This window comes from Crinia signifera, chromosome 19, assembly GCF_055691185.1.
Source record: "Crinia signifera chromosome 19, ASM5569118v1, whole genome shotgun sequence".
NCBI lineage: Eukaryota > Metazoa > Chordata > Amphibia > Anura > Myobatrachidae > Crinia > Crinia signifera.
Window position 1 is genome coordinate 6,893,322 of NC_139226.1, and position 27,520 is coordinate 6,920,841.

General features: G+C 50.4%; 1 protein-coding gene across 16 annotated transcripts in view; it reads right to left on the minus strand.

The window, feature by feature from the left end:
* The window catches only part of UBR4 (ubiquitin protein ligase E3 component n-recognin 4), a 76,755-nt gene that overhangs the window by 28,069 nt on the left and 21,166 nt on the right, over positions 1 to 27,520 (minus strand). For 2 of the 16 annotated variants that reach the window (XM_083161912.1, XM_083161911.1), the window contains exons 20-87: positions 27,169 to 27,295; positions 26,336 to 26,415; positions 26,127 to 26,255; positions 25,772 to 25,954; positions 25,537 to 25,659; positions 24,938 to 25,277; positions 24,664 to 24,761; positions 24,344 to 24,501; positions 24,050 to 24,262; positions 23,870 to 23,971; positions 23,679 to 23,779; positions 22,569 to 22,767; positions 22,292 to 22,480; positions 22,155 to 22,218; positions 21,883 to 22,074; positions 20,605 to 20,675; positions 18,764 to 18,911; positions 18,446 to 18,670; positions 18,130 to 18,300; positions 17,859 to 18,041; positions 17,606 to 17,764; positions 17,358 to 17,510; positions 17,043 to 17,270; positions 16,639 to 16,796; positions 16,018 to 16,189; positions 15,743 to 15,944; positions 15,492 to 15,655; positions 15,184 to 15,400; positions 14,597 to 14,816; positions 14,395 to 14,427; positions 13,734 to 13,797; positions 13,521 to 13,655; positions 13,270 to 13,444; positions 13,050 to 13,190; positions 12,549 to 12,670; positions 11,760 to 11,871; positions 11,364 to 11,435; positions 11,079 to 11,218; positions 10,807 to 10,984; positions 10,612 to 10,716; positions 9,301 to 9,438; positions 8,979 to 9,147; positions 8,790 to 8,886; positions 8,597 to 8,704; positions 8,387 to 8,503; positions 7,950 to 8,159; positions 7,605 to 7,754; positions 7,275 to 7,502; positions 7,113 to 7,191; positions 6,436 to 6,660; positions 6,186 to 6,354; positions 5,422 to 5,566; positions 5,256 to 5,341; positions 5,021 to 5,108; positions 4,721 to 4,914; positions 4,338 to 4,577; positions 4,117 to 4,255; positions 2,898 to 3,023; positions 2,675 to 2,803; positions 2,236 to 2,579; positions 2,063 to 2,153; positions 1,872 to 1,956; positions 1,518 to 1,645; positions 1,264 to 1,393; positions 986 to 1,143; positions 787 to 896; positions 563 to 704; positions 52 to 133 (exon numbers count right to left, since the gene is read on the minus strand). In XM_083161912.1, coding sequence (XP_083018038.1) covers positions 52 to 133; positions 563 to 704; positions 787 to 896; positions 986 to 1,143; positions 1,264 to 1,393; positions 1,518 to 1,645; positions 1,872 to 1,956; positions 2,063 to 2,153; positions 2,236 to 2,579; positions 2,675 to 2,803; positions 2,898 to 3,023; positions 4,117 to 4,255; positions 4,338 to 4,577; positions 4,721 to 4,914; positions 5,021 to 5,108; positions 5,256 to 5,341; positions 5,422 to 5,566; positions 6,186 to 6,354; positions 6,436 to 6,660; positions 7,113 to 7,191; positions 7,275 to 7,502; positions 7,605 to 7,754; positions 7,950 to 8,159; positions 8,387 to 8,503; positions 8,597 to 8,704; positions 8,790 to 8,886; positions 8,979 to 9,147; positions 9,301 to 9,438; positions 10,612 to 10,716; positions 10,807 to 10,984; positions 11,079 to 11,218; positions 11,364 to 11,435; positions 11,760 to 11,871; positions 12,549 to 12,670; positions 13,050 to 13,190; positions 13,270 to 13,444; positions 13,521 to 13,655; positions 13,734 to 13,797; positions 14,395 to 14,427; positions 14,597 to 14,816; positions 15,184 to 15,400; positions 15,492 to 15,655; positions 15,743 to 15,944; positions 16,018 to 16,189; positions 16,639 to 16,796; positions 17,043 to 17,270; positions 17,358 to 17,510; positions 17,606 to 17,764; positions 17,859 to 18,041; positions 18,130 to 18,300; positions 18,446 to 18,670; positions 18,764 to 18,911; positions 20,605 to 20,675; positions 21,883 to 22,074; positions 22,155 to 22,218; positions 22,292 to 22,480; positions 22,569 to 22,767; positions 23,679 to 23,779; positions 23,870 to 23,971; positions 24,050 to 24,262; positions 24,344 to 24,501; positions 24,664 to 24,761; positions 24,938 to 25,277; positions 25,537 to 25,659; positions 25,772 to 25,954; positions 26,127 to 26,255; positions 26,336 to 26,415; positions 27,169 to 27,295 — 10,153 coding nt within the window. Of the gene's footprint in view, positions 1 to 51; positions 134 to 562; positions 705 to 786; positions 897 to 985; positions 1,144 to 1,263; positions 1,394 to 1,517; positions 1,646 to 1,871; positions 1,957 to 2,062; positions 2,154 to 2,235; positions 2,580 to 2,674; positions 2,825 to 2,897; positions 3,024 to 4,116; positions 4,256 to 4,337; positions 4,578 to 4,720; positions 4,915 to 5,020; positions 5,109 to 5,255; positions 5,342 to 5,421; positions 5,567 to 6,185; positions 6,355 to 6,435; positions 6,661 to 7,112; positions 7,192 to 7,274; positions 7,503 to 7,604; positions 7,755 to 7,949; positions 8,160 to 8,386; positions 8,504 to 8,596; positions 8,705 to 8,789; positions 8,887 to 8,978; positions 9,148 to 9,300; positions 9,439 to 10,611; positions 10,717 to 10,806; positions 10,985 to 11,078; positions 11,219 to 11,363; positions 11,436 to 11,759; positions 11,872 to 12,548; positions 12,671 to 13,049; positions 13,191 to 13,269; positions 13,445 to 13,520; positions 13,656 to 13,733; positions 13,798 to 14,394; positions 14,428 to 14,596; positions 14,817 to 15,183; positions 15,401 to 15,491; positions 15,656 to 15,742; positions 15,945 to 16,017; positions 16,190 to 16,638; positions 16,797 to 17,042; positions 17,271 to 17,357; positions 17,511 to 17,605; positions 17,765 to 17,858; positions 18,042 to 18,129; positions 18,301 to 18,445; positions 18,671 to 18,763; positions 18,912 to 20,604; positions 20,676 to 21,882; positions 22,075 to 22,154; positions 22,219 to 22,291; positions 22,481 to 22,568; positions 22,768 to 23,678; positions 23,780 to 23,869; positions 23,972 to 24,049; positions 24,263 to 24,343; positions 24,502 to 24,663; positions 24,762 to 24,937; positions 25,278 to 25,536; positions 25,660 to 25,771; positions 25,955 to 26,126; positions 26,256 to 26,335; positions 26,416 to 27,168; positions 27,296 to 27,520 lie in introns of all 16 variants that reach the window. The other 14 variants (XM_083161906.1, XM_083161904.1, XM_083161905.1 and 11 more) reach the window with 13 other exon arrangements.

Below are 27,520 nucleotides of genomic sequence, written 5' to 3' on the forward strand. Positions count from 1 at the left end.
CAGGTCAGTAAGAGGCGTCAGTAAGGCGGGGAGGGTATCACTGGGTCCTACCTGTCAGGCTCTTTAAGGCATATCCCTGCTGTAGATCTGTGCTGAGCGTCGCCTCTTCCAAAGCCAGCAGCCGGGCAATCTCCTACAAGAACAAGTGCAATCAATATAGACCGGTCAGCACACACCCTGAGGTCGCTACCGAACAGCCCGAAAATTACAATAAGACATAAGGATGAGCAGCACATTTATCACGTTTATCTGTCTCGTAGAACCATGTGATCTGTATGGGAACAATACGTCGGCATAACAGCTGGAAGACTCAAACGGGTGGAGGCGGGGTATAAGGGGAGGCGGGGCCTGGGCTGACTGGAGGCAAAAGGTTTAACCTGTTTGGTGCCAGGCTACTACTACTACAACCCTACACCCCCAGCATCAGCCCTGTGTCTCCTATGGAGCGAATAACAACAACATAAAGTAAATCTGTTCAGGAACTTCTGACCTACGGTGGGTTCCCCCGCCCCTGACATATGCATTATCCGGCTGGTGATAGGGCGCAGTTCGGTGCCGTTACCTTGGTGATGAGATTTCCCACATACGGTAAGACCCCCCGCGCTGCCAGATACACCTTCCAGTGAGCCGGCTTGATCAGCTTCTGATACAACGCTAGATACTCAGCAGCGCACTCTCCAGCAACGCTCAGCTCATCCAAATAGCTGCAAGAGAAAATCCCCACAATCAGCGCAAGACCACCCGCAACTCGCTGCCCATCACCGCTTGCGCTCCGGACACACTCACCTGGTGAGTAGATCCAGGACCTGTTGTCTGCGGCTCGGAATAGTGGCCAGGGCCTCCACGATGGTGCACGCAGCCTGGCGCGCTGCTTGGGTGGCCGGTGTGAACAGCACCTGTGTACAGCACGAGGCAGCGACATCACTTTTACAGTCAATCCCGTAGCACAGAGCAGTAAGCCGCAGGACGCGGACAACGCACTCACCTGTCTCAACCAATTGTTATGTCCCAGCTTGAGGTCAAGAGGAGTCGTGCGCTTGCCCTTCCGGCTCAGCAGCTGCTTCCACTTCCACACGTACTTCTCCTGCAGGTACATCTGCCTCAGCTCATCCTTGCTGGGCGTCTTCCCACTGGCGTCTACACCTGATATTAGGAACATGACACAGTACCATCAGCAGATGCTTCCACCAGGCCCATCCTACCCTGCCCTCGGATATAGGACGGGCCTAGCGGAACATTGCCGTACCAGGCAGATGGACTCACCTCGGGCTGGCAGGCACTTCTTCCAGGCCTCGTACGCAGCTTTGGGATCCCTCTTGAGCCAGAGCTGGGCCTGTGCATGGATCTCATTGCTGTACGGCTTGACGGTCGTTAGTGCTTCGTTGGGAACATCCTAAAGAAGGAACAATGAGCAAAGTCAGCTCAGGAAACGCAAAAATTCCCCCCCCCCCCCCCCCCCCCCCGAGAGCAGGAATCTAAGTGCAACCCCGGCAGGACTTGTTTTTAGGAGACCTTACCTTGTTCTTCTTGCTGGTTGGGGTGGGAGGTTTAATGAGCTTCTGCAGGATTCTCAGGCACATCAGAGTGATGTTTTCCACCACGACCGGGGTTTTGATGTTGACTGACATTAAGAAGAGGCTGAGAGCTGGGGGCGCAGAGACACGGAATATTCAGGCCGCCATTCTTAATCAGATGCTAACAGTAACAGAGAACAGTCCCATATCCTACATAGTCTTAATTCCACAGGACTAAGTCCCGATACAGAGGGAGAACGGGGGCTAGATAGATCTGGATTTGGGCAGCATTTTCGGTTATGATGCTACTGGTTCCCATTGCTATGGCCATTGCTCAGCGTGGGGCCTAGTACTCACCACAGCGCAGGCGAAGCTCCCAGCAGCTGTCCTCCTTGGATATAGAGTCTGTGAGAAGCAGCATCTCGTACTGCAGACTGCTGGCCTACAAGACACACAACGTCACACTTACTTTCACTAACTGTACCCAATACATCTGGGTTGAAAGCTGCCAAGGTCATACACTTATATATGGATGGCACAGTTCTTACCAGGTCGGGATTTGCCCAGTGCCCTTTGAGAGCTGCTGACACTTTATTGATGATCAGATTGTTCATCTGCTGGGTCGCTTCTGGATTGTCTCTGGAACAGGAAGCAGAAGGACACAATGACATAGCTGCGGAATACAAATAACATAAGAGGCCGACGTATGAGCAGGACTTACCTGGTGAGGAGGCACATGACCTGCCGGACCTCGTCACGCATAGCCGCAGGGCCACGGCGGAGATTGTAATCAAACAGCTCCCGGATGAGGCCTTGTGACACCAGTATGTGCCGTATGGTGCTGTTGGTAGCCAGGGCACGCAGCTGGGTGATGCAGTGCTCGGTCACAGCGGACGCACAACCGTAACACTTGGTGGAAGAGGTGTGGCCGCAGCCGAGCACGGACAAGGCTCTGTACTGGCTAGCGGTGAAGGTGGGCTGCACGGTCGTGCGAGAGGACCTGGTGGCGGCTTCTCTCTGCTGCAGATCGTACTCGAGAAGCTCCTTGCGGGAAGCAAACACTTTCTGGAGAAACCAAATGACAACGTGAGAATACGGCCCCGATCCGACAGCAGTTTCTGATTTTTCTTTGTCATTTGGAAATGAAACCTGTGCGTTACCTGTATGATCTTTGACAGCTCGTCGAAAGAGTTTTTGCAGTCTCCGCAGTATTCCTGTGCCAGCTGCAGGATATAGCGATTGACGCTGGCCGACGTAGAGCTTATTCCCCCAGCATTGGCCGAGTCGTCCTGTATGGCGGTAAACATTGACTAGATCAAAACAGATACTACCGGATGGAGGACGACGATGTAGGAATGCTTTGTATATAATGGGATATCTTACCTGGGGCTTCTCCGGGGCAGCTTCATTGACTTTATACAGAAGGTTCTCGAGCTGGGGCCGGTGGCCCATGAGCTGGTGGTATACGCGGTCAGCTTTGTCCAGCAAAGTGTTAATGTTGGTAACAGCCTGAAGATGAAATTCACAGGAGAGAGTTAATGAACTCACAGACTAGAATGAACCCACCTATACCCAGCGTAAGCCCTGTGTCTCCTATGGACTCGAGATAGAAACATGTTACTAATACAACGCATAAGCACAGATACTACTGGGGCGAACATTTCATTTAACCCCCAGCCCCATGCTGGCTCTCCCTCCAGCCGCAGCTTCAGCCAGGGCCCCTGACATGCTGGCCCAGCCCCATAGAAGACCGCCTCTGGACCCATCCATACTGGCCTATTTGAGTCCTTTCACTCCGGGCCCTGTGAGTGGCGAAGCTGATGGCTGCCTAGGATCTGTACCCTCTGTCTCCCCTGTAGTGTTCCATATCTGTACTGTAAACCTAGCTGGCTGTTGCGCCGCTGAATGGCTGCCTTGGTGCTGTGCCACTCAGCAAATATATGTTCTCCATGTCCGTGTCCCCCCATCAGGATACACATATCTGTATGTGTGATATATATCTGTACTGTCACTGTTTAACTTGTTCCTATCCTGGCTGTCGCACAGCAAAACTAATTCCTAGTATACGCAAGTATACCTGGCCAATAAAGCGGATTCTGATTCTAATTTAGTACACATTCCAGCACCTTTCCAACCCGTGCAGTTCCTCTTCCTGCCTGGGGTGTCACTGTCTGCTGTGGTGTTTCTTGTACAGTCTGGTCTATATCTCCATACAGAGCAGACGTGCCACCCCAGGCAGGAAAGAGGAACTGCCCGGGTTTTGAAAGGTGCTAGTATGAACACTATCCTGTACCTCTGTGTGCAAATAAGCCACAAACCTTGCTACAAAAAGGCTATAGAGTCTGATACGAGTGCCCGCTGCACGCCTCCCGCAGTTCTGCTTAGTCTACAACAGAAGTGCGAATCAAGTGTCTGTGGTACATATGGGACAATATACACATTGCTCCCAGTGGTCGCGCCAAGCACCGGAGACACATCTGTATAGAATTACATTCCAACCTTCATATCATTTGGTAGAGCGCTCATAATGCTACTGATAACCACAGAGTGTGTGTGTCCCCCCGTCCCCCCCGCACAAGAGGATGAAGCTAAAGAGGCTTGCCTTCTTGCGGTCCTCCTCATTCTCAATGGGGTCTACGGCGCAGCAGGGTCTGGCGTACAGCATGAAGTCAAATCGGGCGTACTTGCAGAAGCCACAAGCGTTGCACAGGAACGGATCCTTCTCATCGTAGTTGATGGACCTACGGCAGAGAACGCTTGTGAGACCAACAGGTAGGATGAACCTAAAAGATAAAGGCTGATGTACAAGACATAAGCTCTGACCTGCACTTGTGACACTGGTAGACATTTTCACCGCAGTTCCCGCACACGCCAGGATTGGCCGGCACGGAGGCGCTGCAGCGAGGGCACTGGAGAGTCTCCGAGGAAGCCTGGTAGTTCTCGTAGAAGTCTGCAAACTCAATCATCAAGTTAGAGGCCACAATGGGAAGCGGGAGATCGATCTTCACCTCGGTCTGTCCTGGAGTCAGCTGCACCTTCTTAGCTTTGTGCCAGCGAGCCGGCCTATAGATGAGAGGAGGGGGCAATTAGGTTGCCTTGTTCAAAAGATAGATGCAACTATGGTGTAAAAGAGAGGACGACTCTCTCCTAAAATGATATAGCGGTCTATCTAAACGTTCTAAAGCCCATCCCGGCCCCGCTCTCACTTGTTCTTCAGCTCCACAATGGCCTGCACGGTGCGGTTGTTGTAGTACAGGTTTATCGTTCGGACCATCTTCGTGCGCTTTAAGTCCCCAATCTTCACGGTCACTTTGCTTATTGTGTGGCTGCCGATGAGCTTGACCACTTGCTGTGTGGTGGTGTAGCGGGTGTCCACTTTAACGGACGAAAGCTTGATGTTCTATCAAACAGATACAAATGTTGAGGTAAAACCAATAATATCCCTGCCAATTAAACAAAGGTCTATAATACTAACGACATTTCAGACTACTGTATGCAACACTCACACACAACGGAACTTCAGGGTTGTTGCAAACTAGACAGGGATCACTCTCCAGGTAATAGCCGTCAAACTCCACCAGGCCAGAGAGGGTGCTGGGAAAACAGAAAGAGGGGCTCCGTGTGAAAAACACAGGGTGATATTTCTAGATCTGCACGGCAAAAAGTCTTGTGTTTCTTTTCGGTTTAGAGTTTGTATCAATATATGGCCCCATGCCCCCATTGTTTGGCATTGTTTCTCACTTGTAGATGTTGGAGTTGGGGTGATTGGTCAGAATGTGGTTTTGAGCTCGTAGGATCTCCACGGCCTTTTGAGAATATTCCTTAAACTGAAGGACAAAGGAAGAATAAGTCACTGAGGACAATCCGGTTACAACAGGTGACTTGGTGGCAAGTATCAGACACTTACCTTCTTTTCCGTCTGAGGGGTCTTTAATGAGAAGTAACCAAGGAGGTCCACAAACTGGGCAGCTTTGCGGCCGTATGCCGGGAGTTCTGGCCAAATGGACCACATCAGGTCTAAGAGAAGCTCTTGCTGGGACTTGTTTGAGTTCCTGAGCCAAAAAGAATAAATCAATCTCTGTCTTTCTATTATATTCAGAAACAGGCAGAAGTCTAGATGGCTAAAGAATACAGGAATACTCAAACTGTATAGGTACACTTAGAAACCACCTTTGGCACCAAGGGGGAGGGGGGGCTAAATCAGGCACAAAGGTTAGGGGGGGGGGGGGGATATACCAGGCACTAAGGAGGGGGCGTTGTTAAATCAGGCACTAAATGAAGAGGGGGGCTAAACCAGGCACTAAGGGGGAGGGGGGCTAAACCAGGCACTATTTTGGGTGCTAAACCAGGCACTAAGGGGAGGCGGCTAGCTAAACCAGGCACTAAGGGGAGGGGGCGGCTAGCTAAACCAGGCACTAAGGGGAGGGGGCGGCTAGCTAAACCAGGCACTAAGGGGAGGGGGCGGCTAGCTAAACCAGGCACTAAGGGGAGGGGGCGGCTAGCTAAACCAGGCACTAAGGGGAGGGGGCGGCTAGCTAAACCAGGCACTAAGGGGAGGGGGCGGCTAGATAAACCAGGCACTAAGGGGAGGGGGCGGCTAGCTAAACCAGGCACTAAGGGGAGGGGGTGGGTAAACCAGGCACCGAGGGGGAGGGTCAGGAGACTGCTGACCTGTAGATGTGCAGAGCTAGGCAGTGAGCCTGCCAGCGGACGGATGAAGCGTTTGACTCCAGGAGGAAGCAGCGCAGGAACTGGATCAACGTTTCTTTATCAGCGAATTTATTCAGCTGGTTGACCAGTGCTGTGCAGAGCTGTTCTTCCTGGCTGTTAGAACCCTCGCCTGCAAGAGATCACATGGCCTTTCTGTAAATTACTTCCAGCATCAGTGGTGTAGCCACCTACAGAAGCTTCAGACACTTACCATCCTTCTCCTTGTCCTTCTCTTCTTTCTTACTCTTCTTAGTGGATGACTTGGTCTGCCCTCCCGACTGCCCGGAACCAGAAGAATGAGCGGTGGAAGACCCAGAGGATGAAGCGGCGGAGAGCACTTTGCTGCCACAGAGAGCGCAGGAAAGCAGCTGCAGCAGGACCGGAGACACACCTTCATCCACCAGAAAGCTGACTTGAAGCAGGAAGTACAGGACGGCTGTAAAAAATAAAAAAAAAGAGCCACCCATTAGTATCGTAGGCAAATGCACACTGGACCAGAGAGCAGCTACCAGGAAGAAGACACAGGAGCTTTACCAGAATGGGAGAATGTGAGCTTACAAAGTGCAGTACTAGTTCTTTATTCTTTTCTCAATAGGAGACACAGGGCTGAAATGGAGGAGGAGCAGGAGGGAAAACTTAACCCATTTGGTGCCCGTCCTGGATATCCAACCTATACCAAGCGTCAGCCCCGTGTCCCCTATGGATCTCGAAGAAAGATTTAACAGGGAAGAACATAAATTTAAATGTCTGTAACAGATTTTACAATGGCTGTATATGCCGTTATAAACATTGAAATATAAATAAGTGGTGGGAACTTTCTATTGTTGCTCAGAGGTCACGATTCGTTTGATGACCCGGCAAACCCCAGCTAAACCCCGTCCTGCTTACAGTCATCTTTGATGCAAAACTTCTGCCAGTTGACAGTCCGCTGGGATGCGATTTCAGCGCAGGCTTTGAGATGCTCCATCTGAAACACAAGGTGTTGCGTTACCACCGTGCACTGATCTGTGGCAGACACCTGCTGAACCCAGCGACCTCCTCGCTTCTTACCAGATTGATCAGTGTGTCGTACTGCAGCGCAGAACCGGAACTGGCGGTCACCACGCTCGCACGCAAGAAAATGCCATGCTCTTCCAGCAACTTCTTGATCCCCCGGACATGGGAATCGAGCGTGTGGAGGTCTCGCAGCTGGCGGTATTTCTCTTTTGAGCCACAAATAAACAGAAGTAGCTTGCGCACTTGGCGGCGAACGAACGGAGTCTGCTGAATCATTAGGTACTATAACAGAAGGGGAGAAACGCGCATCATACATAACTGGACAAATCAGGTGAAAGCAGCAGATTTAGTTTTCTCTAAATAATTGGGGTCTTATCTGCGGACCTCAGACAGGAAGTAAAACCAGGAATGATCAAAGACGGGCGGTGGGATCCGAGAGTTTGTGTCAGCGATCTTCTTAATCTGATATGGCAGGCGGAGGACCATCTCCGTGAGAAGCTGGGTGTAGGCCTGGAAAACATCAGCGGCGTGGCCCTACAGGGTGACAACCAAAAGCAAAAATGTAACCTACGCGTTTCACCATAGGCCAGGAGCAGGAGAAACCTGCGCAGCCGGGAAACCCTATCCCACACAGCTGTACAGTAAGTGCATCAGTAACTCCTGATGGGAAGAACGTTTACCAGGGGTTTTATGTTAGCAGTGAAGACTGCAACACCGGGCTGTGCTCACCTTGACGTACTGGCGGAGGAAGAATGGGCTCATATCAGGGGGAGATGAAGTGGTGTGAGGTTTCAGGAGTTGGCTGGTAGCCACCGGCTCCTCGTCACTCTGCTGACTCTTCCAGTAGTCCAGGAGAGACTTGAGCACATGGAGACAATAATCCACAGCCCCGGAGCTCAGCAAGGCGGTTGCAGTTGCGCTGGAGATCAAAGAGGACGACTACAAAGACGTATAGAATAAATACCACCGTTACGATGAGTCGCGACTAGAAGAAACGATCAATTAAAGCTCAATAACAAATACATAGAGACTAAATCATCGTGGGCTTCTAAGTAGGGTTACCAGCCGGCTTCATGTAACATAACTCCACCAGAGAGGTTACATGTCCATAGACACCATTAGAAGTTACACAAAGGCCTCCATTCAGTCGGTGACACCAGACTCACCTCACAAATAGACGATTTGGAACCAGATTTCGTCCTGGACATGAAGACACTCAACAGCCTCATAACCACAAGATGGACTTCATTCAGAGGTGTCCGCTCATTCTTCTTGGAGACATCCTGGGGCCGGGAAGGATAGAAGAGGACTTCATAAATACAAATGGAGGACAAGCTGTATAATATCTACCGTATTCAACGAAACAGCAGCATCACCTTCTTATCTAAGCCTAGCTCTGCGATAAGCTGGGACAGGAGGTTGTCTAAGGCGCCTTTGTCCTTCTCATCTTCTCCATCTAGATCAGCGGTCAGCATCAGTACCACCTGCAGATACATCACCCGAAACGGTCATATGTGATACTGTAGAAATGTTCCGCGGGACTACCGCTTTACCAGCGCCTTCCTTTACCTGCATGTAGGGGATAGCTCGTACCCCGCCCACACCTCGGAGGTTGTGCATAGACTGCAGGAGGCGCTCCAGGAGCATGAGCCGGACCATGTGAAGTCTAGAGGCAGGAGACATACATACATCGTCATGTCCTACACTGTCTGTATATACTGAATACCAGGAACCAATGTCCATGGTGGCTGTACAGACCTGTTACTGTTGTGTGCGTCACCTTCCGTCTCCCCTTCTCCTTCTGAACCTTCTCCTTCATGTTGACCAGTTGTGGTGCTGATTGCTCCAGTGCTAGAACTGATACTTCCGGGTCCAGTAGGATGCCCCTCAACTGTGGTGTCCCCGTACGCACTGCTCCGGCCTGAGACTAAGAGAGGAAAGAATTTACTCCAGGTATCTGCTCAGCGGATGATTGTACATGGTTAGTAAGTGATGGCCCCTCTTATACACGGACTGTATACAACAGGTCCTCTGGGTGCTACCGGTTCTTAACCCAAAGCAATCAACATGGCAGACGTACCACTATGCTCACCGGCTACCGAATCCACGGCACTCGCGCCACTCTCCGAACCCACACTGCCTCCATGATCTGCTGGGGATGTGCGCAGCGTGGAACCGTCTGTCGCGGCCGTGCTGCCTTCGTCGTCCGATGCTGGAGCTATAAGCATGAGGAGAGCTGTTACAGGTAAAAACACAGCCTCTAACTACCACAGCCAGCAGGACACCAACTCCCCCCAACCCCCCACAATCAACAAGGCAGAAACCAGCAACGACAAAAGGCGTCTTATTGGGTAATTGTCAGCAGCATCCCAGAGCTAAGTGCGGTAACAGCAAGCCACTCTCCCCGGCCCTTATGTACAGAGCTAAGTGCGGTAACAGCAAGCCACTCTCCCCAGCCCTTATGTACAGAGCTAAGTGCGGTAACAGCAAGCCACTCTCCCCAGCCCTTATGTACAGAGCTAAGTGTGGTAACAGCAGGCCACGCTCCCCGGCCCTTATGTACAGAGCTAAGTGTGGTAACAGCAGGCCACGCTCCCCGGCCCTTATGTACAGAGCTAAGTGCGGTAACAGCAAGCCACGCTCCCCGGCCCTTATGTATAGAGCTAAGTGCGGTAACAGCAGGCCACGCTCCCCAGCCCTTATGTACAGAGCTAAGTGCGGTAACAGCAAGCCACGCTCCCCGGCCCTTATGTATAGAGCTAAGTGCGGTAACAGCAGGCAACGCTCCCTGGTCCCTATGTACAGAGCCAAGTGCGGTAACAGCAGGCCATGCTCCCTGGTCCCTATGTACACACAATTGTGCGCATGTATGGTAAATACGTGCTTACACGCCTATACAGAGTGGTACAGATGCTGTGATGAGGCCAGCTCTACGTGCGTGTGTGTGGGCCTGGTCTGCTAATCCTCACCAGTACGCACTCACATCTACACTGTACGATGCACAGTAAGCAGGACAACCTTCTCTTACATCCAGCTCTCCATACAACCCAGCTGCATCCCTACCACCCTCACAGAGCTCTCCCTACGCCAGGTGGGGTGTGCGGTCCTTAGGTCAGCCACTACTGGTCGATAGGTAGAAGGCTGACACATGATAAATGTTGACAGGGGAATAGATCAACATGAGTTTTTCATGTTTTTTTTTTTTTAAAGCTTAGTGTCCGACCTATTAACGGTCACCCTAACGATCCACACTGGCGAGATGGCCCCGGTTGCAATTCGTCCCGTACTGGTGTGCACCCGGTTCGGAAGCATGCACAGCGCCAACCTGCTATAAGGAGTGAGTGAAGGCAGCATGAAGACAACGCTAGGAGGCCGGGTGCTGTTCCGTTACCTGATGCAGTGGTGTCAGACAGCGTCCCAGCATCTAAGGAGGACGAGCTCGGTGCCTGCCCCGATAGTCCCAAACTCTGGAGCCCCAGGGCGCTACTGCTGCTCCCTGATGAGAAAGACAATGATTGGGGATAACACTACAGAAGCCAGCCTAACCACCTGCACAGAACATGGAGCCATCACTTATAGAGCTTACCCTGCTGGTCCTGCTGCAAACTAAGAGCAATGGCCAATTCCACCATGGTCTCGTCATCCGCATCGGGGGGGATGTCCAGCATCGGGGGGAAGCCCTCCGATCCCGCAAGCAGCGCCTCCAGCGGTGAGGGGTTGCCGTTATTCACGCTGTCCGCACTCTCCAAGACCATGGACTCAGACTGATAAAACATAGGGCAGAAGGACAGTCATTTCCCCACCCCGAAGCCTGAACCACCATGATAGGACTACGAGCGATTCTTGGCCAGTACACACAATTCTCACCACCATCTCAAAGTCCCCGTGGTCGACCTCGTTCTGCTCCTGGCTCTGCTGCCGCACGTGGTCGCCGTTCGGGATTCCGGAGGTCTGCATCTTGTCTTCCGCCTCATCGTCGTCGTCATCGTCCTTGTCTCCTGGGCCAGAAAGACCGATCACAACCCCATCCTCTTAGCACCCAAACTAAACAACGGGCTGCCTGCGTATATGTCACATCACTAGGACCACCACAATAAAAGGAGACCATTCCTAGCCAAGGGTAACAGAAACCCGAGTGCTCACGGTTAAAGAGGTCCTTGTATGGCGGAGGCATCCTAATTACAGCCACACCTGAAGGAAACCAAGCTCTCCAACCTAGAGAGAATTGAAACGATGATGTACGGGTGTCTACGGAGAGGTACGCCGGGCATTCAGGTCAGCGGGAGGCTGCAGGTGTCTCTGCCAGGACACAGCTGTCCCGACAATAATGCCAGGGACTGAATGTACAATATGCCAATGGCTCTACCATAAGATCAAGGTTAGAATTGTTGCTTTTGCAGAGAACTAGTGTGCGGTTACACACAGAAATTGTTATAATTATCAAATGTCCAGTGTCTCGGAGGAATCTGCAGCCTTGCAGGGTGTCTACTTGGTGCTGTACAGCCAGACATAGTAGGCGTTATATAAGGTTGCGCTTACCCATGGGCGTGTTGCTACGTGGAGATGACGGAAGGGTCACATGACGACGCTTGTTCCGGGGACGGAGGACGCGGATCAAACCCTGTTTGCAGGAGAAACTGACCGCCGGGTCCTGCAAATAAAAAAGGTGGAAATGAGAGAGCAGTACAGGCTTGGGCGACCCGTAGCTCGGGCATGAGCTGCCAGATATAGGCATTCTGGGACTTGTAGTTCCATAAAGACTTTGGCGCACAAACTACCTAAACCAGGCATGTCCAAACTGCGGCCCTCCAGCTGTTGGGAAACTACACATCCCAGCATGCCTTGCCATAGTTTCAGCATTCCCTAATAGCAAAGCTGTGGCAAGGCATGATGGGACTTGTAGTTTCACAACAGCTGGAGGGCCATAGTTTCGACATGCCTGACATAAACCATCATGCTTTCAATGCCCCTATTCCCGCATCGCAGCCGATAGACAACTGAAACTTAAATATACAATTTTGTTGCATTTTTTTTTAGAAGGGTTTATTATTTTATAATTAGCAATCCTCATTTACATATTGCCCCTACGCTTCATTAGCACAACGAGCATACAGCATGTTAAACCAGCTGCTGTCATTCTACAAACACCGCATGGCAGTTAGGAGCGATTGGTCAGTACCTTAGCTCTCTCCAGACTTATGACCCTATATCGGTTCAGTTTACAGAATGAAGGTGAAATCTCCAAGACCCAAGATCCCAATTAGGCTGCACCAAAGCCCTGCATCCCAGTGACCCGCCCCTCCTCCTCGTACCACCCCGGCCACTCACCGGGCACAGTAACATTTGCATGTAGATCTTGGAGGCCAGGTTAATGCAGTCCAGCTCGCATGTGCAATATCCATGTATGATGTCCACCAAGGCGCTGACTGTGGCTTCCACATGGGTGAGTCCTACAGCGGATACAACAGAGTGAGTAGTAAGGGAGCTGCAGACATCTGACTGAAGAACGTGCATATTAGGACAACCACAGAGCCTATTGTCCTCCCTGAAGCGGAGACGGGCAGGGAGACGCTGCCCAACCGTCGTGAGACGCACGCGCGTCCCAGTCCCTATCGCCGGCGTTTGCCAGTGAAAGGGATCTGGCGGGCGCTGGGCAAAGTTAAAGCAGGCTCCATCTGTATGCTTTCTGTGTAACACTCACTGACTAGGTAACGAACGCCAGTACCAAGTGGAACGCTCGTCTTTTCCTAAAACCCCCCCTTAAATAAATGAAGCGGTACATGTGGAAAGGGAGAGGACAGCAAGGTAAGTTGTGGCAGCATATCATACCGGGCAGGCAGGCGGGCGCCAGGAAGGCATTCTTGGGCTTCGAAGCATGCACTTTCCAGAACTGGTTGACAAGTTGCGTGATGAATCCGTAGCTTTCTCCTTCGCTGCACGTCAGAACCTCTTTGACTTCGTCATTATTGTCTAAGAATGAAACATACATTATTGGGACCAAGGAGTCTTACGAAACATCAGACGCTTAATGAACCAAACCTGCCCTCACCTGTCTCCCCTGCAGGGACCTTGGAGTCAGTGTAGTGGACGAGGTTGTTAGGGCGCATGATGGCGATGGAACGTGCAGTAATGACCAGCCTCTGGAATACTTCTGGATCCAAGTCCTTCCCATCCAGGCTGCAGGAGTTCAAGCACTGGACCGCGTTGCTCAGTAACGCTTGGTCCTACAGGTGCAAAAGAAAACGGTCAAATCCAGTTCCAGGTGAGAAGACTTCTGTCCTACAGACATTCGCTCTGTACCTTGTGGTTGTGGTAAGCGGAGCGGCTGGTGTGCAGACTAGCCAAGAGGCTCTTTGTCTGTAGTTGGACACTGGCCGGCGTCGGCATGGACAGCAGGACCGTAGCCAGCTCCAGGGCCGAAGACTTGTTCTTCTCCTGTCAGGAAACAAAGTCCGGTGTTAGGTCACGGATGAGCAGTCCGAGTGTACGGGGAAAGTAGAAGTAAGCACTTACCTTCTCAGGAACTGGTCCAAAGGCAAAGCAGCTTTCTAGAGCTTCCAAAGAACTTCCCACCAACCTAGACCGGAACAACACAGCGTGTGACCAAAACACCCATATAATAAGACAGCGATGCTAGGTCTGCAGCACGACCGCACATTGACAGCCTTACACCTGGAGGATTGCTTAATTCTGCTACAGCGTACCAGGTATAGGGGAAGGGGGAGGGTCATAAATCACAGAGGTGAAAGGTTAATGCAAAAAACAGTGCCTGGGTGCAAGCCAAGCCACTCAAAGCCACCAGGCCTGTGCCAAATTCAGGTTGTGTTTCAGTAGTGCTCTGTGACTGTAATGGTTTATTCTATACAGTGACAGGAGAGAGGTTATAAACCTGTTTTAGTGCATTATACACCTTAACCTATAATTAATGTCGGGACCTACCTAATTTTGGAAAACTCATCCTAATCGTAGTAGAAAGGTTAATGATACTCATGCCCAAAGCCCACCAATGATTATTCACCCTACAGCCGGCATCTAGAGCGGCCGGTTATAACCGGTATATGACCGACACCACCATGCACTCAGGGCCAATAAGTCAAACAAGCGCAAGAGGTAGGACACCAGCAGGGAGACGGCGCTCACACTCACTCGTGCAGAGGAAGTAAAACTTACTAACCGGTCCAAGATCGTTAAGGGTGCTGGGTCAGAACTTTTAGGGAGCAAAGAAAAAAGTAAAATAAATAAAAAAACAAGAACAAGAGAGCTAATGGGGCTCAGATGGAGGGTGAACCCCAAAAACGTGACACAAACAAAATCAGAAATTGTCTTAACCGATGCTAACCACCGCCACACAACTAAGCTGTCACCAAAACATTCACCTTTCTATGACCGTGCCGTTAGTGGAGGGCGGGGTTGCCGTCTCCCCATCTGTTGCGCCACCATTGCCTTGGTTCAGGTTGGGGGGGCAGACGCTGCTGACGGAGGCAGAGGGGAATTCTTCTGGGGGCTCGTCCGGCCAGCCAAACTGTTCCTTTGTCTTTCCATAGATTTTAACTGCATCCATCATGGTAACACCGGCTGGGTCCACAGAGGCGCCAACTGAAACAAGCAAGGAGGTGGGTTACCAAAAACACTGATGCCATGAATGGCGAGAGCAAACTGGCACATTTATTATTAATGAACGTAACAATCCATGATCAATAACTTTCCATAGGGAAGCATATATAGCAGGCATGGCCAAACGATGGCCCTCCAGCTGTTGTGAAACTACAAGTCCCATCATGCCTTGCCATAGTTTTGCTATTAGGGAATGCTAAAACTATGGCAAGGCATGCTGGGATGTGTAGTTTGGCCATTCCCGATCTTAAAGGTCTCGCCACACTAGCACATGTAAGCCCTCCGCAGGTGAGCCCACCACTGGTTGGACTTTGCTGGAGATCGCTGAGGATGACAACACGTGACTCACTGAATATGGTCAGCTTCTTGTCAGCCTGTAACGCTTCTTCCCGCGTGAAAGGGAAGTCGAACCACCTTGCCCGGCTTAGATTAAGCTGCATCGTCCGTCCAAACATCTCAATGTAGGAAGGGGCTCTCTCGATGGCCTGCGTGCCGATCTGAAGGCGGATTCCAGTCATCACCATTGTGCTGTTGTTATTGGAAACCTCTACGGTGAAACCTCCAGGCTGAATGGGAAAAGGAGGAAGAGGAGGAATGAAGCACAGGACGGGCAGGCCAGCGTCTTAGTGATGCCTTTGCGAAGAATGCCGCACATACCTTTGTGTTCGCCACGTACATCCCGGTGGAATTGAGTCGGTGTTTTATCTGTTGCGCGTTGTACAACTGGAGCAGATCGTTTCCTCCGAACTCCACGTCTGTAAGCTGCTGGTTGTGCTCGAAGAAGTCGATGGGGAAGGTCACTTGGCTGGACGCACGTGTCACTATAAGAGAGGACGGTCACCAGTTACTGACATATAAGCTATACTTGCAGACATGTATCTTTGGGAGGGACGATGACGCATCCTTACTGACTGCCGCCGGCTTTCGCTTGCGCACGGGCTTCATGATACTGATGCTGCTGCTGGGCTGTAGGGAGGGCTGAAGCCAGTACGAGGTGTTCTCCACGTTCGCCATATAGATACGCAGGCTGCCATCTTCACACAACAGAATCATGGTCGTCCTCTGCTGGTCGTTGCTGGCGGTGTGTCGTATGGCCACCATATCCTGTATCTATGAGGAAATGAGGCGGGTGTAACAGCAGCCGGATAACTCACCGCTCACTACTGTCTCTGGCATCACTTACTTTGGCCTTAGCAGGCAAGGTCTTGATCTCCTGAATCAGGAAACTGTCCGGTTTGACCATGACCACTAGGGGGACCCCTGTGGTTTGCTGAACGCAGCACACTAAGCCAGGGTGGTTCATGACTTCGGACCACTGGCAGAGCGCAGGAGAGGTCTTGCTGCCCCCGTTTGAACTGTGTGACAAAGAACATTGTAGTAAGCAATGGCAACATTTACACTAAAACCTATTGCTGGGTGGCGGTTCGGCAGTCAGCAACTGCATACAAGGTGTTCATAAAGTTACGCAAACGTAAGAGGGAACAAGTGATTTTGCAGTAAGTGCGTGCAGTGGACGCTGTCCTGTGCATCACACAAATGGACACGGCCAATCACGGGTGCGGAAGTTTTTGAACAGCCTGTACTTTAGGGGTAAATGTATGAGAAGTGGTAGAAGAACAGCAAGGTAATAATGCACCAGCCAATCAGTGCCAATATGTAAATGTAGAGTTAGCAGCTGATTGGCTGGAGAATTACCACCCTGCACATACTGTTGAACTCCTCCAAGCTGCCTACATTGACCCCTTAGTTCCATACTCCGCCTCTACCCCGCTCTCTGTGGGTCCAGGACAGAGAACAATCTCACCTTTTTATGTTAATAGGGAAAAGCAGTATTATCTCCAGTGCAGATCGGTTTATGGTGGCGGCAAAGGATTTTCCCTGGCAGTAGCTGAAGAAAAGCATCTGGAGAACATGGGAGTAATAGACAGATACTCCTCCACCAGCCACCTGCCCGTTACTATCCTGTAAGGGGACAGAGAGACAGCATTACACAGATATACCAGGAACAGAATCCCAGCCTATCACATACAGTATATCTATTGCCCATGAACGCTGCTTACACACGTGCTCGGGAACATTGGCTCGGTGCACAAGGCTCCTGAAATTACGCCTGCTCTAGTGATTATGGGTAAACGTCTTCATACACGTTACCCAGGGAAACCAACGCGTTTCGCCAACAGATGAAACCAGCAACATCCCAGAACAAACCTTTAAGTCTTCATCATTGACTTCCAGAACATTGGTAACATAGAAGGGCCCGTGCATGGCGCTGCTGGACTCCTCCATCAGCTGAGTGTACACGTATCCCGCAGAAGACATGATCACAATGATATTTTTGCCCTCTTCGTTGAACAGGAAGGTGACGTCTCGGATCTTAGAGCTGGGCAGCAGGAAGTAAAAAGTCGGGCTCAGCGCGTCCGATGACAGATCATAAACCTGCAGGAAGATATCATACATCTACTGTAATCTACCCAGGCATCTCAGCAATAACTATATATATAGGTTGTATCATGTTCTGCCCACCTTCACAAAGTCCGCAGTGACAATGGCCAGCTCGGTCTGAGAGCCAGGCAGCCACACGGCTTTGATGATGAAGTTTCCAGTTGCCAGCTGCGGGTGCAGCACTAAGTGATCGGACACGGAGCCCGAGCTGCTGAATGTGAGGACGTGGCAGTCCTGTAGGGGGAGACAGAGAGAGATGGAGGTGACTGCAGAGAAAGTCATCGGGATTGTGAGACCTGCAGCCATGTTGGCGGAACAGGCACACTCACCTTCAGGCCACACACAGCCAGATAATCCTCCTTGCAGGGGTTGCCGGTCAGACTGAGAACAGTGAAGGGGACCGGGGCAGATGCCAAGCGGGTCAAGGTGAGTTTCCTTTTGCTAGAATCGGCTTGTTTCAGTAAGGCGGAGAGTTGTAACACTGTGATCTGTGGCAACAAACAGTAACAAGTGTCTGGACTATCCAGGAGGGAGACCGGATGGAACGTATATAACAGACACAGCCCCCGGACCCCCGCTCACCTTTCCCTTCTCATGGCTGACCGCAAGGTGCTGTCTTCGGCCGTGAGGAGAAGACAAGACGCACATGGCAACCCTGCGTAACACGTGGGCGCTTATCAGCTGGCGGATGGTTTGTCCCTGATCTCCGCTGTAATTCATTCTCACGTTCTCAAAGGCTCCTTCCTGAGAGCCCAGAGTAGGAACCTGGAGGGAAGAACAGCCATCGTTACCTACTGATACCTCCCTGGTATCCGGCTCACATGGCCACACCCCCATCTACTCCCGCCATTACCATCAGCTGGTCGGTCATCTCCACACTCTTCTCCAATGAGTGCAGCTGGTCTAGAGCCTGCTGAGCCCTGCTACTGCTGCCCACGGCAGACGCCTGCTGGAAGTTGTTCCGTATGGCCTCCATCATAAAGTTTAGCATGTCCAGAATCAGGGGTGCAAACGAGGTGTTCACCTGGTGGGAACAGAGACTTACTGGTCACAATATTGCTGCAAACACCGGAGTGCAGAGTATATATCTCTGAGTTAGTGCTCTACGCTCCTGCTGACCCACCGCACCGACCAGACACCGCGACCCTGACCCTTCAATCTACACTCACTTGGGACATCAGCTCATCCCGGCAGCCCTCAACGCTGCGGCACAAGCTGCTTCGTTTCGGCTTCTCATCGTCTCCCTTGCCGTCGCCGATTGTCACCTTTCCCTTGTCGGTAAGAGCTGAGCCAGGGAGTCTGATGGTGCTGTCAGGGAGCCGAGGTTCACTCTGGAAGGCAGATTCCTTCATGGTAGAGCCTATTCCACTGCTGGGCGTCCTCTTAACCAGAGCCTAAGGCAAAGATATAGTTTATGTTCCTGTGATAGTATAACCGTAACATCCCGTTGTACCCAACCACCCGAGAGAGAGGCGGCACAGACTCACCATGCAGCTGCTGTCTTCCTTGGCCCCGCAGTCACAGAAGAAGGAGCCATACTTGGCATAGGAAATCTCATGGTCCTTGTGACAGACTTTGGCGCACACAGTGCACACACCCACGCCGTCCACCATCTTACACGTGTGACAATGATACCTGGGAGCATTAGAACGTGGTTAGCTGATGAATGGAATGCAGGCGGCCCCAGGTGGGGGATTCCAGAGAGGAAAGCGCAATGAGACGCACATAATGCTCATTACCAAATTCCTTCTGCAATTGGAGGTGCGCAGTACAATAAGCCAACATCGGTGACAGCAATATAGGTTAATGAGAGCAGCCGGACATCGCAGTGATAGGCGTTACACACATGCATAAACAGGAGAGGACAAAGGAGGCAACTTACACAGGGTGAACGTGTTCCTTCTACAAACAAACTAATAAACCCACATCTTATTCAATAGGTCTTAAAATGAAGGGGTCACTGAACAGTTCAATATACCCCGGGGTAGCCTACTATTAAAGTATCCTCTCTGGGAGAAGCCCGGAGAGGAGCCGGTCAACAGCACATTGGGGGCGGAGTCTGATGTAGAGGTTATCAAGCCCCACCCCCAGTACGGCAAATCCCCCAATTACCAGGTCGAGGAGGGGGCAGGGCTAAATGACGCAATTTGTATCTTTAGCCCAGTCCCTCTCCCCGAAAACCCGTGAGGAGGACACAATTTTCGGGAGCCTCCTGGCCATTCCGGGAGGGTAGGCGACCCTGATATACCCTTAATAGGTGCAATGAAGCGAAATATTCAGCAGAATAGTTACTAGCTACAAGTGGTTATATTATCAGGGCTTGTAGAGATTGTTGAATTATATGTCATTCTAAATGCTGTCTGACTATCAGACAATCCCACACAATTCATTCTAATGTTTTACGATTCAAAACCAGAACTCCATATTTTAAACACTTTATTTTTTCCTTATCACATTATTTCTTCTGTTTTTAATATTTCCTTTTACTATTTAATAGGCCCTGTGAACCCAACTCCTGTATTTGTAACGGAGAACACTAAACTGCACATAACTTTAATATACATGATGTGACACCTGGAATACTTATATTAGAGGGGCCTTAAAACAGATTTCTTTGGCAGAGATAAGTGCACCCTTTGTAGGCTCCTTTGTCCTCTATGTTTGTATATATAAGAGTCAGCTGGTATAACTGTAAATAGAACGTTCTTGCTCATTCCTCAAGTCATAGAAACAAAGTCTACTTAGATCCTCAATTTCTTGCACCCCATACCTAAGATTTGTTTGGCATGCTGCCCCCCTCCCATCCAGTACATCCATGTTGTTTGGTATCCTGCAAATTGCTGGAATGATATATTTCATAACTTTCTTTTAATATCATACTACGGATGTAAACCTCACTGGTTGGGGCATACTTGCCTCTTCCTTGCATCCACTTTTGTGTAGTGTGATTACATTTGCTCTTTTTCAGTCCTGAAATTACTCCTGTAGCTAGTGGTTAAATAATTTATTGCTCTGGGTGAGGATACCTCTTTAGTTTGCCAGTTTTACACATCCTTAGTTAAGGAATCTATCCCACCCCACAAGATAGATATATCTATATATATATAGATAGATCTATCTATATATATAGATATATCTATCTATCTATCTATCTATCTATATATATATATATATATATATATAAATATATATATATATACACACACACACACACACACAGTATTACAAGAAGGATGATGGTGTAATATAGCTATATCAGATGAGCGCAGAGCATAACTAGGTTGTACAAGGAACACAGAACGGCACAGGAGAGACAGGACAGACTCACCAGTGCTGGTTCATGAACTCTTTCTGAGTGATGGTGAATGTACAAAGCTTGTTACAGAGAGAATCTTCATCCTAGGCACAAGAAGAAATATGGTCAGATCCAGGTCTGTATAGAGGCCCTGCGAGAGGATTCAAAAACCACTAGAAATATATTAAAATTAAAAAGGTGTAGAACCTCACAATGAAGATGTAATGTGCACAGCGTTCCCACGGAAATGTTGTTTAATACACTAAAAGGGAATGTAAAACTTTCCAGCATATATGTGATGTGGGAGGGGCTTGGGAAGTGCCTGAATGTGGATGTCATCCTAGCTCTCCTCACTCCTTATTGATGGCTAGTTACCAACACGTCACAACAATGGAACATCATTACAGTGATGTCTGCGCCGGCAGCTTGCGCGGCTGAATGGAGCAGCAACGCTTGACTATCAGTCTGCCGCCATCTAGTGGCCCCCTAATAGAGGTGAGGAGCAGAGTTAGCCTTATGTTACATAGGCTAATGGCAGACTGTATGCACCGTACTCCATATGAACTGAATGTTGTGCGGAACAGAGAGTTAGGACCGGCACTTCTTATGGCGAGCTAGTCCGTTAAAGGTCGCTACCCCGTACTGGCAAAGGGACTGATAATTAAACAGTACACCCCATGGGTAACTGAAAGGTGAGTAAATGACAATGGTGAAACACTGGATATAAGCTGTGGGTCTGTGCTTTGGGCACAAAAAGGATCATTTAGGTTTATTTTGGATCTTTAATATTTTGCATACTTCTGTGGATGTCAGTCTCCTGTGGATGTCAGTGTAAAAAGGGCCTAATTCAGACCAGTTCGCTAGGCTGCGTATACTTACAGCCTAGCCGACAGGTCAGCAAGAACACATCCCCTCCCATGCCGACCATCAAATGATTTCGAGACCCATCAGAGATAAAAGTCGTGTGATCTCTCAGCTGCTCGCTGAGGTCGGGTGGCACAAGGTATTCATATGGTTAGGGATTAGGGCTTGGCGAAGTGATAAAGTGGAAGCTGACTGGCTGCTGCGTTATCACCAGCCACTTTATCACTTCACCAGGATTAATAAATCCGCTCAGTACCTGTGTGAGTAGTCCCCCGATTTCCCGCTCTCCTACTCCCCATGACCAAGACATTACTGGATTTTTCATAGGGAATTCCAAATGACATTAAATTTTTGATCAATTTAGGAGCATTTTCCTTTGTCCTATTTATTCCGCAGCCTCCATAGACTCAACTTGGGAAGTCACTCAAACAAAACTGGTGGACTTACAGAATCTTCAGCCTGGGAATCGTCCTCTTCAACAGCAAGCTCTTCTACCCAGTCTGAATCCACCTCTATGGCCCGCTCCTCCCCGTCCACAGGGAGGTGGCAGTGTCCTTGTCCCGAGTTGTGACTCAATGCACTGGTAACGTCCGCCAAATACGCAACGATATGACACGTGCACTCCAGGATGGTCACATGCTAAGACAAGACAATACAGTTACTACCGGTTACAGGCCATACGTATGCTCACCGCTACGTGCGACTCCGGTTACTCTCACCTTCCCCTGCATCACGTTGTTGTTCAACTTTTCCACCACATTCTTCTGGGAGAGATACTTCTTACTGTAAGAGAGAGACCAGTCAGCCGGCATTGCTGGGGAACTCTGATATAACAGGTCGCCTCCGAATCACTCACCAGCGTGCCAGCCAGTCCATGGCAGCATGGTGAAGCTGGAGGTGTCCAGCGCCTTGTCCTGCACCGGCCAGTGTGGCCATCACCACCATCAGCTCTGGAAAACCAGTCCCGTCACCATTGGTTAGCAGCTCTGTGGCCATAGGGATGAGCGTGCTGAGAAGGACCGTGCACACACCTTCTCCGACTTGGCTGCAGGACACAAACACCAGAAATCTCAGCAGAGAACTTGGGTATAACATTGTAGAGAGGAACTCAGGAGGGATCTGGACCCTCTTACCTGTTCTCCCGCACAATGTAAGCGGTGAGCAGCTGGAGTAACTGGCGATTTTCCTGGACTATTTCCGTCTGGTCGGAGTCCTTGGGAGGGGGAGTGGTCATACGCACCAACCAGGACTGTAACTGTGAAGGCTCCACACAGGCAAGCTGAGCCAGTGTCCCACAGAGATTCAGCAGACTGGGGCTTGGGTTCTTCTCGGCTGTGCAGGGTGAACAACAGAAAATGTATTGATCCCAATAACAGCATCGTACCCCCAAGGTGATTCCCCTTGAAAGGAACATTGTGGTGGTGGGAGACAGCTCTGAAACTACTGCAGTCACCAGGCAAGTCATGAGCTGCTCAACTCAACTGCAAGTTTGTTATAGTACGGAGGAATACGACAGAAGTCATTAAACGTACATTGGGCTGCAGCCTAATAAGCATCTGGTCATACAACTACAGTAGGTGTCCAGCAGCACGGGATATGGAAGAGGGAGGAGTTCAAGACTTTCATATATTGTTCCGAATCCTGGAGCAAAAGGTGTCTCCCCCAGGATGCTATATACCACACACATGCAGGAGGGCCAGGGACATGACAGAGGCACAAGATCCAGAGAGAAGCTAAACACTTCTGTCTCGCTACCACTGGTTACCATGGAGAGGTCACCGGATCCTATCAAATTTCTATTGGCTGCTTATACTGCCGTGCCCTTTAACAACAGTGTACCTCTTATTATACATGGGTGTGGATTAATAGATCTAGACCAGTGGTAGCCAACTCCAGTCCTCGAGAGCTACCAACAGTTCACATTTTCCAGACAACCTAGCTGCTGCACAGCTACACTCATTACTCACCGACACACTTTAAATGACCCACAGGTGGAGCTAATTACTTCACTTGTTATTCTGTGAGGAGATCTGGAAAACATGCACTGTTGGTAGCTCTGGAGGACTGGAGTGCGCTACCCCAGATGTAGATCTAGGAATCAATTGCGCATATACATTGACCCACAATAATAGAGGCTTTATGACTGATAACAGAGCAGCACACACTGACAGTGGATCTACCAGCGAGCGGACCACCCCAGCCATGAACACAATACCGCACATTACTCCGCCGATGTGACTCACTCAGCTGGAAGAGCTTCGTAAACAGCTTCAGGACTCTGTTGCAGAACTTGGCAGAGAGAGCTTCGTTTGCAGTGGCCATCATGATCTGCACCAGCTCCCCTCTGTACGGAGACAGGAAAACACTATGAGCGGGTGTGCCGGCGACAGGCATCACAGTTCTGCCTACACAACAGACGACACCCGGGACATACCTCTCGGTAAAGAACTCTTCCATGGCTTTGCGGGTCTGGCTGGTCTCCAGCTGCTTCTCCAGGAACTGCAGACATTCCTCCAGGATGGACTCATCCAGGCCGCTGTGATAAGACAGCACAGTCAGCGTCTAACATAGGTACCGGTTACATCCCCCCTTTGTAGGACGTTCAGCGACTGACCTGCTGGGGTCGGAGTGGTTGGCGAGGATATTGTAGCATCCTGTGATCAGCTTCTCATACACCCGGGACAGGAACTCATCAGACTCAGCAGGTCCGAGGACTCTCTCCAGGGACGTACTGCACAGATCCGCCACGCTCTCGGTGCTACTCTCCAGAAGCAGGAAGAGCAGGGACTGGACCAGCTGGCGGGTGTTCAGGTCTTCTGGGCACCACCTGCATGTTGAGACGTATTAATAATCAGTGAACCTCAACAAGGCACCAAGAGGACAACAGGTGAGCGTCGGCGGAACCTACACTATCAGGTCACCGGTCAGCCGGACCAAGGACAGCAGAACATGCTTGAGTGACGCGGCGAGAGAGAGGCTGGGGCTGCACAGGGTACCCAGGTGAGCTGCTTGCACTGCGCCGATGTAGCTCTCCGACGGTATAGTGTCATTGGCAAAAGCATTGCGCTGGAAGACAGAAGAGAACGTTCAGCGTTGTTCCTTGTACAGATATCATGGTGAGAATCTCCATTCCAACATGAAGATTACTGCTCGGTTACTGTACCCCAGTAGGATCTCCACCGGCAGGATGAACCCCACGCAGCCACGTTCTGAGATACCAGCACTCACCCATGATCCAATACTGGGAAACTCATTGGTGTGGATGTTGTTCCAAGACTCACACAAGGTCTGTACGGCGTTGGGAAGGTTCTGGATCAGGACAGGACCTAACAGGAGATGGATAAACCACTGGTGAGTAAGGAAGAACTGAGAACTCCTCGATACACAGTACAACAGCGAGGAGACGTTTCTCCTCAACACAATCCTCCTAACCGCTGATCTACAGAGCCGGCCTGACCGCTGCATCCCCCGGCAAAGCCGTGCGTTCCGCCATTCATCTTACCCAATGTGTTGGCTTTGCAGCGGGCGGAGCCTATGGCTAACACGGCCCCGTAGCCCTGCAGCTTCTTCTCATCGGACCCTTCCTCGGGCAGGCTTCGGAGCAGGTAACAGCGGGTCAGCGAGGCGTACATATCCAGCAGCTGTAACGCAGCCGGCAGCAGGTTCTTGGCCACCTGCGAGGATTTCTGCGCGTCGCTCTCCGCTGACAGTTTGGAGAAATGCTCGTCCAGGGACACTTGCACCTTGCAGATCACGGCATCCAGCGTATAAATGCACTGCAGGTTGGGGCCCTTGCGCAGCTGCTCGAAGGTGTAGCCGCCGCTGGTGCAGTAAGTGGAGATCTGGGACAAAAAGTAAAATGATTGGAGAAGTCGTAGATATTGATGGGATATCCCTAAAAGGGGATAAAACATTGAACATGACAGGTGGGCGAGTGTCGGGGGGGGGGGGGGATTATATGACCGACTACAGAGGTCAAGGGGTATGTGACTGCAGAGGTCAAGGGGTATGTGACTGCAGAGGTCAAGGGGTTATATGACTGCAGAGGTTGGGCAGATTTTGAATAATAAAATAGTGCACAGTTGTGCCAGCTGCAGGCACCTGTTGGGCAATGTACTCTTCCGCCACCTCTACGTCGTATCTTATAGAGTTGCATTTGTTGGAGGTTTGTTCCGTCAGTGATGAGGCTTGCTCAGGTTTCATTCCCTGCTTCACAAGATGCTCCTGCACAAAGACGAATAAAGCCGTGTAATATACATTTTGAACGAAGGGGTTCCACGTCTCCCAACATGGGCCACCCTCAAATTCTCCTGAGAGCAGGCACTAGCTGCCATACCTTGATCCACAGCTGGTAAGATGGTACTTTAAGTCGTGATGCCCAGCGCAGTGTGTGCAAGATCTCGCATTCGCTAGTACCGGATACATTCAGGGACAGCTGCTTCATGTAGTGCGCAGAAGGAGGCAATATTCCCAGAATCCTCCACAGTATCAGGAAGTGATACTGAAGAGCACACGCCTCCTGCAGGGGAGAGAACGACGCATAACCTTAGGAAAGCTACACAATTGTCCATAAATGAATAAAAACACACAAATTTTTGGCTGCAATAAGGAAAGAAGAGAAAATAAAAGAGCAGGAGAGCCCTGATCTGACAGATGTGGACAGCGGGGTATATATTGTCTGGAGGTCTCACCAGGGCCGTGACACTCTTGTTCTCGTTTCTCCGAACGGTATCAAACTGGGATCCTGCAGCCAGTAAGGAGATGAGGGCTGTGTACAAGTCATCGTACTTCAGGGCTCGGGAGAAAAGGACCTCACATACCTGGAGGAGAGAGAGACTAGGTAATGATTGCTACACCACAGACGAATATGTGCCTAGTGATGGCATCCAGAAGATCTTACTTCAGTATCAAGCCTATGTAGGTCATCTTCAGAGGCTTCTTGGGAGAGGATGCTGTAGAATCGAGGCTGTGGAGCAGCATCTGTGGCATAATAAAGACAAATAATGTACACAGGGTTTATTTATCCTGGCAATAAGCCGGGTCGCTGCGGAGGCGGGGCAGATCTGCGTTATCGGGGGCTGGGGGAAGAAGCAGCGCTTGGAGCTGACACGGTCTCCAAGTCCTGCTCATTCCATAGTGTGAACGGGACCCGGGTCACTCGACTCAGGATCAATACTTCTTTTATCCCGGATCAGAATGCCGGGTTGTGATAAATAAAAAAATGCCCTTTCAGAGACCCGGAAACAACCTGGGATCGACCAGTATTAATTTGGCGATGTGAAAGGGGTAGAAGCGATCTTTCCTGTTGACAAGACATAGGCACCACAATTACGTGGAGACAGAACAAAGATGGGAGCACTTGGCTATTTAGGGGGCATTCAGGTGCTGACGCTCCTGTGCTATCATACGCACAGTATCCATGTTTAGTACATAAACCGCTCTGTGAGTGTGAGAACGGCTCTGTGACATAGGAAGCAGGACAGCAGCAGAATGCCAGTTAGTGAGAACATAGGTGTCTCGTCGTCATGTTGGGGGTTGGAAGAGGTCAGGGATCTCAGTCGTACAACGGATCTTTTCCTGGCCTTCCAAGAAAGCAGCAGTGATAGAGACTCCAACCACATCTGAATTAGGCCCCTTTCAGTAAATAGACATCTCTCAGCGCCAATTATGGGGAGTACCGTGGAGAATAATGCCAGTTATGTGCACAGACATCGCCCCGCGCCCTTTGCTCACCGGCTGTGCAATGTTTGGACCAATTTTCTTCTACTTCTTTAAACCCATAGTACACAGCTGAGGTGCGACAGGTCCCTTCCTGCGCTGCCCCCGAGCCCAGCGGAGGGGTTAGCAGATTGTACTGCACCTGGAAGAGATCAGACAGCATCATGTAACAATACTTCCTAGTATAGGTTCACACCATACACCACACTACATAAAAGGAGAAAACTCTCCTACTATAATCAGACAGTACCGCATTACAGTATATGAGGATGTGATCTCCAATATACTATGACCGCACAACAGTATATGAATGATGATAGCTCTCCTACTATAATCAGACAGTACCGTATAACAGTATATAAAAGGA